This window comes from Ammodytes marinus (assembly GCF_949987685.1).
Source record: "Ammodytes marinus genome assembly, chromosome: 6".
Taxonomy (NCBI): domain Eukaryota; kingdom Metazoa; phylum Chordata; class Actinopteri; order Uranoscopiformes; family Ammodytidae; genus Ammodytes; species Ammodytes marinus.
Genome location: NC_137235.1, coordinates 8619193 through 8634376, shown reverse-complemented (window position 1 = coordinate 8634376; position 15184 = coordinate 8619193). Strand labels below are relative to the sequence as shown.

The window sequence follows — 15184 nt, the reverse complement described above, 5'->3', positions numbered from 1 at the left end:
TAAGTAGCCTATGTCAAATGTGAACTCAAGTGCTGTAGCCTACTTGAGTAAAAGTACACGAACATCCTGTCCGATAGGTGGCGCTGCTCCAACGTGACGTACCTTCGTTCTGTTTATAATCAGAGGAAACAAGATGGCGACTTTAGCCTTCGTGTTGTTACAGACTTTAATTTGTTTTGTTCCCGGTTTACGTCTTCATCAGGAAGATATTTTGAAGCCACTTAGGTAAAGTTAAGGCTTTCAGTGACTCAGGTAAACTAAAATTAAGATCTCATGTGTCTAAAATGCTAACGCTGATGCTAAACTCAGGCTAAAATTCTATAGCAGTTAGCTCATGCTTAGCTAAGGCTAGTTTTCAGTTGTCTTTATCAGAAAGGTAGACCGCAAATTGTATTTGGTTGAATATATATGTGGGAAATGGTTTTGTCAGAATTAACGATACCCTACGACATTTCATAATGCATAAAAACTCGACTCAGTGAGAAGCAACCCGCTAAAGAGAAAACACAAACCCTAACTTTCAGCCTAATAGCAGGAGTCTATCTCTAAGACTGACTTCTATTGAAATAACAGTGAACTTGTCAAAACTTTAAGACTGCCATAGCTGAAGCCACATTCGCTCGTCATGGCTGCTTTAGGCTTTACTCCTGCGAGCGGACACGATATATTTAGCTTTGACGTAACCGAGCAATCCAGCTCCAAAACAAGTGTTACACTCAGTGGGGAAGAAGCCAGGCACTTCTACGAAAATGTAATGAAGGATGATGAAGAGAAAGATGTGTTGAGGAGTCACAGTAAACAGAGGAACAGAGAATCCAGTGGAAGAGTGAGGAGGAGGAGAGTCAGGGCTGCAGAGATGCAGCAGGGCCAAACTGATTATGTTGTGCAAAGAGGGATGAGCGGTGAAAGTGAAGGCAACCAAAGGAGAGACACAAACCTCTCTGAAAGCACTATGGAGCTCCTGGGGCTCAGGTTGCTGCGCTGTGCCCACAATGGGGACGTCCCTGGCCTTAAAGACCTGCTCTCAAAGGGGGTAGACATCAACACACAGGTACAATACTTTCTTCTCAGTGTGTTTTCACTTTTAGGACAACTTTTTTTTTTTTTGAATTTGTTTTACGAGCCAGTGACCTCTCCTTCAGGATACTTACTTCTGGACTGCCATGATGTGTGCAAGCTGGTCGGGACAAAGAGCAGCAGTGAGGCTGCTGCTGCAACGCGGAGCAGCCTGGGTCGGCGTGGTGGATACACAGGGCAGGGATGCCAAAGACCTGGCACTGGAAGGTATAGACATGTAACTCTAACAAGCAACTCTGAATTGCTGTGTTTATTTGTACATTGATGATGTTGAACTAATCCGTATCTACTCTTTTCCCTCAGCGGGCAACAATGAGGTATTGGAGGAGTTGGAGAGCTATGGGAGGAGTGCACCGAGTGAAACACAATCCGAGAGCAGGTTTACACACTCTTGAGTTGCATACAATTTAAACCCAGTTGTATTTAATGTAATTCTTTTAATTAAATGCATGTTTTACTAAAAAAATATGACAGACCTGTCCATTATGGAAACAGAAACATGGACCCTTCCTACAACTGAAATATGCAAAGGTCACTGAGCTGCCATTTTCAATTGGATAATGTCAAATTTCTCAAACTATCCATCAAAATATGACGTTAAAATTTGATGTAATTGATGTAATGGTTTCAGCTAAACTGTCATGGACCTTTTCTTCCTCTAATACTTCTCCTCACTAATGTTATCTCGTGTTGTGTTTGTCCCCAGCGCCCCCCAGCCTCAGTGGTGTGGTGTGTGCTGTAGTGAGTACAGCAGCAGCAGCCTGTCGGCACATCTCTCCTCCACTCTGCATCAGTTCAGTCTGCGCCGTCCGTCCCCCACCCCCTACTACTGCCTGCCCCCCTCCAGCAACAGCTACAAGATGATGCTACGCAGCGGATGGAAACCAGGGACGGGACTGGGCCCGGAGGGAGACGGCCCGCAACAGCCAGTGCCGACTGTGCTAAAACGAGACCAGAAAGGCCTGGGCTATGGACAGATGACAAGGGCCAAAGTCACTCACTTCCGAGCCAGGGATCGTGATGCAGTGAAACCACCGTCCAAGGTGAAAGCAGGGGTAGGAGGGAAAGGACAAAGGAAGGAAGACATTAGGAGAAAAGAGCACAAAGATAAGACCTGGGAAAGAGATTTTCGTGCCTCTTTTTATCTTTGACACCTGCTCACATTGACTTTCCTACACAACCTCTTTCTAAATCTCTGAAACATTAAACAACATTTTATTATGAACACAAACTGTACCAGTTTTTTTATTTGATACTGCAAAGTTGTTATGTAAAGCTGCTTGGAGATGTGAGCATATGCAAATATTTACTCTACCTCAAAGTTCAGACTGTGTCCATTTATGCAATCAGTTTTACCACTGCCAACCGGTAGGGCAATGGTCAAATGTGGCACTGATTGATTTAGGCGTTTTTATGGTGATTGTGTGACTAAATACAGTGTTTTTACTGTTAACCCACTAAGATTAAAAAAACTCGTAATCTAACAAACATCACAGTGAACAGTGAGGTATGTTCATATGTTTTATATAGCAATAACATATTAACCATTGGGACATAACACTTCTATATTTATGAATCCTTAAATATTCATATATTCAAACTATTTAGAAATTTGAACTTGTTTCTAGTAATGTCTTTTGAGCGACTGAAGTAATGCTGTTAAAGTGTGTTCGTTCATGAATGTAGATTCATGCTATGCAACTACAAAACAAACAGCGAACTTTCCCTTTGTAGCAGCACCAGGTACCATATCACCTAATTGAACACACCTGCACACATGTGACTGGTGCTGAGTCACTAGTTTCGAGCATAGAGGTTTCGAGCTAATATGCATAGTCATATCAGCATGACACTTCCTTACAGTAAAGCTCAGTTTAAGCAAATCTAAAGACCCTTTATCCCCCTATGATACAAAATATGGCCTTAGGCAATGGCCCCTTTTTCTATTCCAAAGTCCGGGCTAAAGACTGCTGGTGAACGAGCTCTGGTCATCAGAGTTCCAAGATATCTGAATAACTCCAGAGGGGATTTGCCTCCTTTAGTCACTCTGGTCTTTAAAGCGTTATTTAAGTTGTCTATACTGAGTGACCTGGAAGATGAAAACAGCTGTACATTGTAATCCAATCTTCCCGACCGTAATAAAGACAGTATGTATAATGTTTTAATTGTTCCATGTTGATTGGTTCCCTCCATAGATTAAAAATACCTCCTTATGTAACACGGGGCAAAAGCACAGCCTCACTTCGCAGCATGCAGCTGACTTGTCACCCAGATGACTCAGGTGGTGATAATCGTAATCTTTTATGAGTGTTTTCATAGATAGGATTTTGCATTGCATCAAATAGGTTTTTATTTAATTTTCATCAATCATATCAACGCTAATAAACTATGCTTTAAAGCTGTCATTAGACTCCAGAGGTATCAACAGTCCACAGTAATTTTTTTTAAATCAGTTTATTCATTATGCAATCATTTTAACAATCCAGACTATATATAACTGAAGAAATATTCTGCTATGTTTGTGTCTTGGAAACTTTTTGTGATTATAAATGTGTTTCCTTCATTTGTTCAGTTTAATCTAATTGTTAACAAACAGGATAGGCAACATTTTTGGATCATGACCCCAATAGTTTATTTTTAAGTGCTTTGATATTCCAAACCACTTTTCTTTGTTTACCAAATTATTTGACTGAATTCATGAAGATGATGCATATAAATTGTATTCATGTTCCCCAGGTGTCCCTCAAAATCAACTTGATTAATTATCATAATTTTGATACAGATCATTTAATATGTACAATACATTTACACATATAGAGTATAGTTCAGCCTTGAGGGACGTATCTCTAAGCGTACTGTTAGTTCCACTTGATTTAACGTGTCACCACCTTCAGTTTGATAGGATTTAAGGTTCCAACAAGGCCTTGCGGGTCCATCTTCATAGGGATCATCTGGGGAATGGAGAAATGTAAGAGAGAAACTTATTATTAAAATATTCAACTGTAGCCTGTCTAGTGTCTTACTGTGTAAAAATCAATTGCGTAGACCATGTCCATCAAAGTGTGCAGTATAATCACCTCTGTCTCCACGCAGACTGAGAAGCTCAAGTTTTGCAGAACTTCCACCATGGCCAGTTTAATCATCACCAGAGCAAATCGCATCCCAATGCAGTTCCTTGGCCCGGCCCCAAATGGCAGGTAAGTGTATGGTTTGATGCTCTGCTTGTTTTCTTTACTAAATCTTCAAACAGTACCATACAGAGACAAAAAAAGAATAGAATTTCAGCATTCAGAGACACATCGTTCACAGGACTGAACAAATGATTTATAGGATGGTGAAATTACTTAACTTTAGTGATGCACCACTCTATCAGAAATTATTATCTTATAGCTCAGTGACATTATGAGACTTTCGGCTGAACAAAAATGGAATAAATACATCTTAATTCCTGAGTAAGGTTTAACAGTTAACACATATACAGTGTGGTGGCTACCTCTCAGGTCTGAACTCTTCTGGCTCAGGCCACAGCTCAGGGTCACGTTGCAGAGCGTAGATTGGAACCATAACAAGCATGTTCTTTGGTATTGTGATTCCGTTGATCTTGACAGTTTCTTTGGCAATTCGTTCCGTACGTGCAGCTGGAGGATAGAGCCTTGTGGCAAAAAAAAATATTATTTTTTAAAAACATACTGCATTGATCAGACTTAGCATTTAATCATAACTGATTTGCCTTAAATGTGTATTTTTGAAATGCGAGAGGAAGAAAGATAATTTTTTTTAGCAAATGTTTTGGTCTAGACTAAAATGCCTGAACGGATATTGCATGGATTATCATGAAATACTGTATATAATGATGTGTCTTGGAAGCCCCACTATTACTGATTAAACTGCATTAAGAAATGTTTTGAGCAATAGCCTTTAAAGACTTAAAATTTGTTTATTTCTAGTCTGTGTTATAAAATAATGTTGGACATATCGACCACAGTTTTCCACAGGGGGCAGGAGGTTTCAAAACGGACAAAGATCGGCTACAGTAAGCCTATACTGTATCTGCAACCAGAGGAAAGCACTGAGTTTATTAGCGGTAAATAGATATACAGACAGTTGTTAATTCTCAGGGGGTTTGGTAATACGAATGCCTTTTTCATTTGATTCACTGTTAACACCACAACCATTGCTTGAAAACTGATTGTTTTCTTCTTCAAGGGGAAGTTAGTGATATCTTTGGTTATTATAAGTGTTAAATTACTCTTTATTCATACAGCAATCACTTAAACAGTATGCACAGTTCATATCAGAGGTCTCCCAGACGTTCAGCTTTGCAGTAATTGCCAGATACAATTTTGAGTATCGCACTCGTTTTTATCCAATCAGGAGACAGAGCGCTATAAAGAGGCGGGTCTCTGTGCCCGTGAACGATGACTCGCTGCTCTCCATCACGGCACTATCTGATGAAGACGGCTGTGTGTTCATGTGGTGGTTAAGTAGGGACAAGGGAGGGGACTGTTAACTCAGGAAGTTATCAAAAAGGACAGTATCACTTACTTCTCCTTTAATGTATTTACTATGAAAATCAATATCATGCCATTGGTCTGGTTAGGCATCGACTGGCACAATAAAAGGCTCATTACCTCAGACATTCGTTGATCACACTGTCTAGGTATTCCATCTGCATCAGAGCTTCATATTGGACCGGACCCTACAGAGTTGTTACAAATCACGGTTTGATTAAAGACAATTAAGATTTTACACACTGTAGTTTCATCAGATAAATTGAACTGAGGGAATGGCTTCTCTACCAGCAACTTCTGCTTTACCTTATCAGGGAAAGTGGAATCTATCTCCACTTGTAGGCGTTTCATGACTTCAGGATGTGTTGCCAAAATGTAGGCCAGAAAGGTGAGAGTGGTGGCACTTGTCTCGTAACCAGCAATAACAAATATTGACAATGAAGAAAAGATCTCATGGTCGGTAAGACCTGCTACAAAGCACAGACGGGATACATGAATAGGAAAGGTGGCGTCAACCCCTTCGTGTGAATATATTAGTGTGTACAGATATACAGTATCGTGATTGAGCAGTTACCGCTATTCTGCCTTTCTTTCTTGGATCCTTCGACAGTCTGAGAGTTGATCATATTTTGAAGGATATCTCCATAATTCTGTCATGTTAGATCATTAGCATGCAACAAAAAAAGCGACAGGGTTTAGCTTAAAAAGATCTCTGGTTCGATGTAGAAATATAATTTTAACTTAAAGGCTGAGTTTCAAAGCTACATCTAGACAATGTAGACAATACAGTATCTATCATGATGTAAGATTAGAAATATACAACAATAGAAAATTGTTATCTATATGGCCAACACTTATTTGTGTGATTTGTCCAAACCTGGTGTGTGCTCCCATTGCGTTCTGCTCTGACCCTCTCTAAAATGGTTTTAAAGAAATTAGTAGCAGACTTTGAGAATAAGGAGAAACCCAGCAGCTCCAAGACAGGACGAAATAAGGGAAAACAACCTGAGAAAGAAAAGGGGTTCATAATCATTCATCGGAGATATGCTTTTTAGATCCAACTAGATAAATACATCAAATAAAAGGGAAAAGCTATTATGTACCTTGGAACAGGAAAAGAGGTATGGGGAATCTGAACAGGGTCTTTGCATGGGTGGTGAGGGGACCAGAAGGGTTGTTGATTGAGTCCATATCTACACTGAACGCACAGCTCGCCACCACATCCACACTGTACGGTCCAAAGACTCTGAAATACACATATTGATCATCGGTTCAAACCAGTGGCACAGGCACAAGATTTCATCATGCGAGAAGGTTTTTACCATTCTTATTTCTGTGCGGTTAATATGAAGAGTCAGCCAGCAGTCATTTGGTTTAGCTTATCATAAAGACTGAAAACAATGTGAAACAGCTAGCCTCACTCCATTCAAATATAAATCTCCTGACCCCACGCAAACCACATGTTTTCTTCTGTCATTAAAAAGAAGAAATTATTTGTGAGGGTGCAAAAAAAAGAAGAAATTTGGTTTTATTTATAGAATGGTATTACTCACTCTTTTATATTAATAACTTCTCCATTGTCGGCCTTGGACTGCAGACAGGTCGTCAGTTTGCTGGAATGATGTTTCATAGTGCTAAACATCTTAGAAAGTAGAAAGAGTGCACAACAAATACAATAACATGAAGATGACTTTATACTCTGTTATCAATCTGCCCTAATATGAGTTGAATAAAACTCTCCTGAGAATGTACCTCTTTTATATGGCCAGAGGCGAAAGAGGGAGAGAGGATGTTACGAATCTGTCTCCATTGATCATCCTCAGCAAGGTTCACTGCATCATAGAGGTCCCCATTCAGACGAAAGTTCTACTGGAGCATAGTGGTCGCCCGGGACAGATGGGTTTGTGGGTTAACAAGTGTACGTATTTGCGGAACAGCTGTTAATAGTGGCACCCTAGACAAAGAATTTGCAACTGCAGCCTGCTGCACTTTCAATGACATTAAACTGTAAACATACAATGATGCATTACATCCTATAGTTGTCCATTACACTGGTTACAATTCATAAAAAAAAGTTCATATTTTTACTATAGAAGTTATTACACTGATCAACAAATTCCATGAAACCCACAATAGATTGATCCTATTAACAAGTAAGAGCAGCCTTATATGGTTTATTCCTCTGTGCTATGGAGCTTCGGTGTTGCATCTGCACCTTTGTGTCTGGCAACCTAGTCAATGTTAATCTTGTATGTTCTCACCCGTCGGTTGGTAAAGTAGGTGAAGCACTCCTTCACCATGATGGTTTTCAACATGTCAGGGTCCATCACTGCCAGCATAGGCTGCTGTAACTCAAACGCGCTGGAAATTCACACAAACACACAATTACAATTTTTCTTTTTAAATACTAATGCTACAATCAACAAAGTTGATGCAAAGCTTGGAGTTAGTCTTAATTCTTACATGTAAAAAGCTTTGTAGACTCACCCCCATACTTTCCCATACTTCTGAGCACACACTTCATCATCTAAGTAGTACACCTTGTAACAGATAATACATTTTCATCACCAGTGACATTTTCTGCATTCTTACCAACTGGGTCTGTATATTTAAATGCAAATTATGAAAATAAATAGTGTAAAATTCAAGATGTACATACACGGTTGTTCTGGCCAATTGTGCCAAAGTACATCCGTGGCTTGGGACCTGGGATCCCCAACTTCTTAAATATTCCATGAGTCCACTTGCCATACCTGCGCGGAACACAAAAGCAAAGGTCATGTCTGTTAAGTCGCATAGCATAACACTTCCCTAGTCACTGCTCTCGAAAGGAAAAGGTGGATGTTTGCCATTTCAGTGCATTCCTTGAGGTGATAGATTTCATCTGAGGCATTAATAACTTATTTTCCTAAAAATCCATCTTGTGTTCTTACATAACAAATAAGCAGATAAATGTGATCAGTAGAATCCATGTTTCTAAAGAGAAAAAAGGAAGAGAGCCCATGGCTTTGTCTTGCTTGTTGTGATCTCCGCTCTGCACTAAACTATGACTTCTTGTCATGTGGGCGTTGACTTAAGAACTTTAGCCTCTCCTCTCCTTCCTGGAGGCAGCGGCACAATTACAATATTGCATAATCTTTGGCCGAACACATATCTGAGTATATATCTGAACATGACTCAGACTGAGCACAGATAGTGAGTTAATATGTCTAAATAAAGATATCATAAAACCACACACCTGACCTGAGTACATGTATATGGACACATTTTACCAAAAAAATTGTGTAATTATTCAGCTAAAAATACATTAAACAGCGTATTGCTTTTATATTTGAATTATTGTTTTCCTGTCACAATTACATTACAAATACGAGAAAATAATATAATATTTTTTAAAGAATATAAATCAAGTATAATAAATATTATTATTATATGTGTTCTTTCTTTAATAACACTCAATATAATAATTTTGGTCACAATTTTGCCCCACAGATGGCAGAGCTAATACAAATAACATGATAAGGATTAATGCTGCTTGGTCTCTATCTGTCAATAATTTACCTGACAATCCCAGCCGGCATTGGTTTAACCCCTCACACACACTTTCTTTACTTACGTAACAGGTCAGCAGGAGATAAAAGTCTTTGGTCTTGATTTGAGGACGTCAGTTTAACTTGTGCTACCGTTGACAGAAGAGATGGGCAACCTCCTCTACTTCTCCGCGGAGACATGGACCCTCCTGGTTTTTCTCATCACACTGCTCTTTGTGTAAGTGTTTAAGAGTATGTGTTCCAGGTATTTCCACTGTTGTTAATGTGTGTTTGCCTGAGTGTGATAAATAAAAATCTCTTCTCTCCTTACTCTGTCCTTTTTTTGCACAGGTATTCCTGTTGGAACCACAGAGTATTTGAGAAAATGGGCGTCCCTGGTCCCAAACCAATCCCCTTTTTTGGTACTATGCTGGCATATAGAAAGGTTGGTAAAAACCTGTAAGAGCAACAACACGCCACAGAAGTTCTGTATATTAAATAGATTTAGTTACCCTACTGTGTCTAGTCTATGTGTAGTGTTCTGTTGTAGAATATTAAGTTTTGAATCCATCTATAAAAAATCCTTTCTGCTCTATTGGTATATTGGGATCTAAACTTGCTGACGTAATGGGTTGTCCATTCTATTCATAGCAAAGTTCCAAAGTTTTCCCTGGGGTTAGGACTGTGTAAATATTTCATAGGAGTTGGAAGTGTGTCTGTGAACAAAGAAGCGTTGAAGTGCTTTATGTGGCACACAGTTTAACAGCTTTTACAAGTGTTATTTCTACAGTTTCTTCCTTGGCTTTGTAAAGTGACAAGTGAACGGAGGTGGTGATTGTGAAAATGCACTTTTGGTATAGCCAGGATAGGAGTATCATTTCTTAATGTATAAAAACACACATATCAGTCATGTTAGTTTCCATTAGTGGCTAAAGTAGGTCTAGAGAAAGTGTATGTCTATGTAATCTGTCTATGTTATTTAATGGAAACAAAAGGTATCGGTGTTAACATGCACCATGTAGTGACAACAACTGTAGTTCATGGATCTATCAGAATTTAAATTGTTTATTGTTAGTTATTTACATGTTTCAACATAATGTGTCATGCCACACATATCTCCACCATGTAAGAGTGGAGTCAAGTCATAATTGTTATTCTTCTTGAACCAAGGGATTCCATAACTTTGACTCAGACTGCTTCAAGAAATTTGGGAAAACATGGGGGTAAGTCTGCTTGTTGTAAACTATGTGTTTGTTTTTTGCTTAAAGTGTATATCTGATTGTAAAGCTGCTCATCTGTCCACATTAAGCATCATGTTTATAGTATTGTATGCCTGTATATGTGTATGTGACTGCACATTCTCATCATATTTAGCATTTTCGATGGCCATCAGCCCGTGCTGTGTATCACAGATCCTGCCATGATTAAAACTGTTCTGATAAAGGAGTGCTACTCTTTATTCACCAACCGCAGAGTAGGCTATGCACACTTACCATACAACACTTTCTGTCACTCATTATGGTTGCTGCATTTCAGTTGAAAACTTTCCTTGACTCTTCACCCTACCTCTGCTGCAGAACTTCCATCTGAATGGGCAACTGCACGATGCTGTGTCCGTTGCCGAGAATGATCAGTGGAGGAGGATTCGCAGTGTCCTCTCACCGTCCTTCACCTCAGGAAGACTGAAAGAGGTACAGCCCTCTCCTGCTCTGTACCTCCACTGCTCTTTACTGCATGTTTAACAGAACATTATCCAAAGAAGGTCTGTTTTGCAACTTAAAAAGATTATTTATTGCTTTTCAACATCACAGGGTATGGTGTCATGAGGATGTGAGCTTTAAGTTCAACGTAGAATAACTTTTTCCCTCCTCAGATTGATTCATTAAAGTTTTGTAGAGGCATGAAATAGTGAACATCTTTAATAAGTGTTAATAAAGAAGTATCCATAGTGCCTCTCCAGGAAGTATCACCTTACCTTGGTGGAGAGATTTGTGTGTCCCTATGAAGGGTAGTGTTGTCTGGAGCCTGGTGCTCCTGGTAGGGTCCCCCATGGCAAATTGGTCTCAAGTTAGGGTCCAGATTAAGAAGGGTTCAGAAAGACCCCATGACACGACAAGGAAGTGGACATGTGACGCTGTCCCAGGGCATTTTCTAAAGCCAGGCCGTGAGGGATGGCCCGTCAACAGGAACCTGGTGACTGGGTTTGCCATGGAGACGGATCAAACCCAGGCGGCATAGGCTTGCACTGGGGACGTAGAAAGTCAACTTTCTATGTGTGAAGGAGCCCAAACTTTTGCTCACTTGTACCCACAGTATCAGCTCTGCACATTGCCCCTGGATAGATTCTGTGCTAGTAATGGACTGTCCATAAAAAACATTACGTTCAAACATAAAGAAGGCCATAGGTGTACCAGAGCATCCTAGAAAAGGTCAGTTATATATTTTGATATTGTCATTGGGGTGGGGCCAGACTGTGGACAGACAGGGTTAGCCCAAACGGGTAGTTTGGGTGAACTGGGAATGTATGTAGGAGGCCCCTGTCAGATAGATCTTCAACTCACACCTCCAGCTGGGTTTTTCTGGCTACTCTGTGGTGGTTGGGGACAATGAACTCGAGTAGGCAGCGGGGAGATGTGGTCTAAAGTTCTTAGGTGCCTCAACCCACTGAGGTGGACACCAGTGGTCAGGGAAGCCTTCTAACTGAAGGAGTCCTTGGGAATGAACCTCAGATTAAAGAGGAACTAAATGGATTCCATCCTGGCCTTGGAACCACGTACCAGCTCTTCTATCGGGAAGGAATCCTGAAGGGGGCCTGAGAGTATGTCCCTTTAGTCTACATGTGTTTAGTGGATCTGAAACGGTGTACCACCTGGTTCCCCAGGAGATACTGTGGGAGGTTCTACGGGAGTATATAGGGTGAGGGGGTCTCTTCTCAGGGACAAACAATCTCTATAAGCTCAAAGCAATAGCTATGTCCAAGCTCTAGGCACCACCATGTACAGCACCTTTGTGACGAAAGAGAGTTTAGCCAGAAGGCAAAAAATTGCTGGAGCTGTTGCCCCCGTGACCCTACCCCGGATGAGAGTTAAAAAATGGATGGATGGAGAGATGAAAAAAAAGCAAATATTAGAATCAGAAAAACAACCATAACTTCATGGAACAGAGATAATCTTTTGCTTTTTCCCTTTTATCATATTGTGACTTCTCATACCGGGTGGGGAACCACTGATCTAGAGAAAGCAAAAACAGGAACAGCAGGAACTGTAGTGTGTATTATACCTTCCAGTATTTCAGTAAGCCCTTGTATAACTGTTTTTCTGTCTGTGCCTCAGATGTTTGAAATAATGAAGCGCCAATCTACCATCCTGATCAGCAGCATGAAAAAAAAGGCAGACAAGGATGAGCCCTTAGAGCTAAAGGAGTAAGATCATTTAATACTTCAAAACATTCTATTCATCTAAAATAAATTTCAGAAATGTTTTACTATTTTTAAGCAAGAAATAGGACATCTCTGATGTGTTTGTGTGCTTTAGGTTCTTTGGACCCTATAGTATGGATGTAGTGACCAGCACAGCCTTCAGTGTGGACATAGACTCACTCAACAATCCATCAGACCCCTTTGTCACCAACATCAAGAAGATGCTGAAGTTTGACTTTTTAAGCCCTCTCTTCCTCCTTGTTGGTACAGAATTCCTTTTACTTTTGTAAAATTCAACTATTTTAAATTGTTTACTTGACTTGACTGGTAAACCAAAAGCAATCTGTTCATGGTAACTTTCTGTGAATTTTTAACGTGAACTCGGTCTTTCCTCTGTTCTTGATTAATGTGTTGTTTTTGCTGAATTCCAGCTTTTTTCCCTTTTATGGGTCCTATTATGGAGAAGATGGACTTTGCCTTCTTCCCCAAAAGTGTCACAGACTTCTTTTATGCTGCACTGCAGAAGATCAAGTCTAATCGAGTAACTGGCGAGCAGAAGGTATGGCTGTGTGCATTCATCAGTATACTTAGTCAGATTAAGAAATTTAATCAGAACTATTTGTCTACCTTCAGAGTCGAGTGGATTTCCTTCAGCTGATGATTGACTCCCAGAAAAACAATGACAGCGGTAATGCGGAACAGGAGAAAGGTGACACGCTCATACAAAGTCCCATTCAGTATCTACACACACATACAAAGAACACTCTAAAGCTATTCTAAATCTCCTTGCTCTCTCCCCAGGTTTAAGCGACCATGAGATTCTTTCTCAAGCAATGATTTTCCTCTTTGCCGGCTATGAAACCACCAGCAGCACTTTGAGTTTCTTGTCTTACAATCTGGCGACAAACCCTCATACCATGAAACGGTTACAGGAGGAGATCGACTCAACCTTCCCAAACAAGGTGCGTTTGTTTGGAGGGGGGACAGGGCGGTTTCTGAGGTTGCAGGATGTCCGTTTTGGAGGGGGGAGAGGATTTGTTTGTCTCCATTTTAAACCATTAGGAGTTGCATCATCAAATCAACTTGCTTGACAGACAGGTTCCTGTGTGTGTTTCCATATAGGCTAAAGTTGAGTACCAGGCTCTGATGCAGATGGACTATCTAGAAGGCGTCATCAACGAGTCTCTCCGACTCTACCCCATTGCTCCACGTCTGGAGCGTGTTGCCAAGGCGACGGTGGAGATAAATGGTCTTGTGATTCCAAAAGATACGGTTGTCATAGTACCCACATGGCCCCTGCATCGGGACCCTGATCTGTGGCCTGAACCGGAGGAGTTCAAACCTGAGAGGTGTGGAAAGATATTTATATGTTTAGGTTCCCCTAACAGATCTTCTGTATCTCAGTGCATTATCTATGTAATTAATATATAATTGTGTGTTTGTGTGTGTGTGCCCTCAGGTTCACAAAGGAAAACAAAGAGTCTATTGATCCGTATGCATACATGCCTTTCGGGGTGGGGCCAAGGAACTGCATTGGGAATCGATTTGCTCTGGTGATGATGAAACTAGTTATGGTGGAGATCCTCCAAAAGTACAACTTCACTGTGTGTAAGGAGACTGAGGTGAGACAACAACTGTTACTCTTCACTCTGCTTGTAATTGCTTTTTTATGGCGTTTTATGAGTCCAAATGATTCCTGTCCAAATAATATTTATTGCTGGTTATATAATGCCAGATGTAGCCAATCATCTGTGTCAGAAAGATTGGTCTGTTCAAAGGTAGAAAAACTATTACCTAAGACTTTAAAGATCATTTTAAAATTGACCATCCTGCATAATGCTGCATACAGTACTTATAGATGTGAAATAGTACATTCAGCTATCTGTTCTTGCATTAGGTTTCCAACCTCTTTGTTGAAAATGATTGTTTGCAGAAAAAAAAATAACAAGACTGAGTTTTAAACATTGCTAACAGCGTTCATTCCTATTTTCTCTTCGTATTCAATTTCCTGCCAGATCCCCCTTGAGTTGGACAACCAGGGCCTGCTCATGCCAAAACGACCAATCAAACTGAAGCTGGTGCCACGGTCTGAAGCCTCAAGCTAAAAACAAACAAAAAAACAAGATAGAGGATAATTAACGTTGAGTCGGGAGTACAAACATTTCCGGTGGAAATAGCAAAGTACATTTAAGTACCTAAGTACTATATTGAAGTACCTTTACTTCCATTTAGTATTGCCATATTCTGCTACTATATACTTCTACTCGAGTTCTGAATGAAATGTTGCCGTTTTTATTCCTCTACATTGATTTCATTTAAGTTGCTTTGCAGATTCAGATTTACAACACAAAATGTGATCAACAAATAAATTATGACAATATGTTGTGTATATAATACTGTATATTACATTAGACTTCATTGATTCCCTGGGGGAACTTATTAGCTACGAAACGGGAATTAATCACATGTTGCCAGCCACAACATCAGCGTGATTACAAATGTTATAATCTTAAAGATTTTTCTGAAATTGACCATCTCTCAGTACTAACTTTAGTACTTTTGGTACTTGGTACTTATACTTTGGTACTTTTACTTTTGTAAAATGTGTGTGTATTATGGTACCATTTTCTTCTCTGTTTTTGTTCCAT

At 40.0% G+C, this 15184-nt stretch overlaps 3 protein-coding genes across 3 annotated transcripts; 2 read left to right on the top strand and 1 right to left on the bottom strand.

Annotated features, from left to right (window-relative positions):
- Positions 1–134: 134 nt before the first annotated feature.
- On the top strand, positions 135–2327 carry gpank1 (G patch domain and ankyrin repeats 1). The gene is made up of 4 exons (XM_080028710.1): positions 135–1051; positions 1143–1284; positions 1381–1456; positions 1784–2327. Exons 1-4 carry the CDS (start codon positions 626–628, stop codon positions 2226–2228), a joined length of 1089 nt encoding a protein of 362 aa, XP_079884836.1. The 5' UTR covers positions 135–625; the 3' UTR covers positions 2229–2327.
- A 1198-nt stretch (positions 2328–3525) lies between these two features.
- On the bottom strand, positions 3526–8615 carry LOC307252552 (cytochrome P450 3A30-like). Its single transcript, XM_080030249.1, has 14 exons — positions 8522–8615; positions 8248–8341; positions 8076–8128; positions 7850–7949; positions 7341–7454; positions 7142–7230; positions 6692–6834; positions 6466–6593; positions 6163–6238; positions 5895–6058; positions 5709–5776; positions 4571–4729; positions 4155–4317; positions 3526–4028 (listed from the first exon to the last, which is right to left on the bottom strand). Exons 1-14 carry the CDS (start codon positions 8590–8592, stop codon positions 3951–3953), a joined length of 1500 nt encoding a protein of 499 aa, XP_079886375.1. The 5' UTR covers positions 8593–8615; the 3' UTR covers positions 3526–3950.
- Positions 8616–9285: 670 nt separating this feature from the next.
- Positions 9286–14641, top strand: LOC307252275 (cytochrome P450 3A40-like; the record flags this gene model as incomplete). The annotated part of the gene is made up of 13 exons (XM_080029912.1): positions 9286–9356; positions 9470–9563; positions 10289–10341; positions 10493–10592; positions 10696–10809; positions 12451–12539; positions 12652–12800; positions 12968–13095; positions 13170–13245; positions 13338–13498; positions 13659–13885; positions 13996–14158; positions 14552–14641. The coding sequence occupies 13 exons, from the start codon at positions 9286–9288 to the stop codon at positions 14639–14641; spliced, it is 1515 nt and encodes a 504-aa protein (XP_079886038.1).
- Positions 14642–15184: the final 543 nt, after the last annotated feature.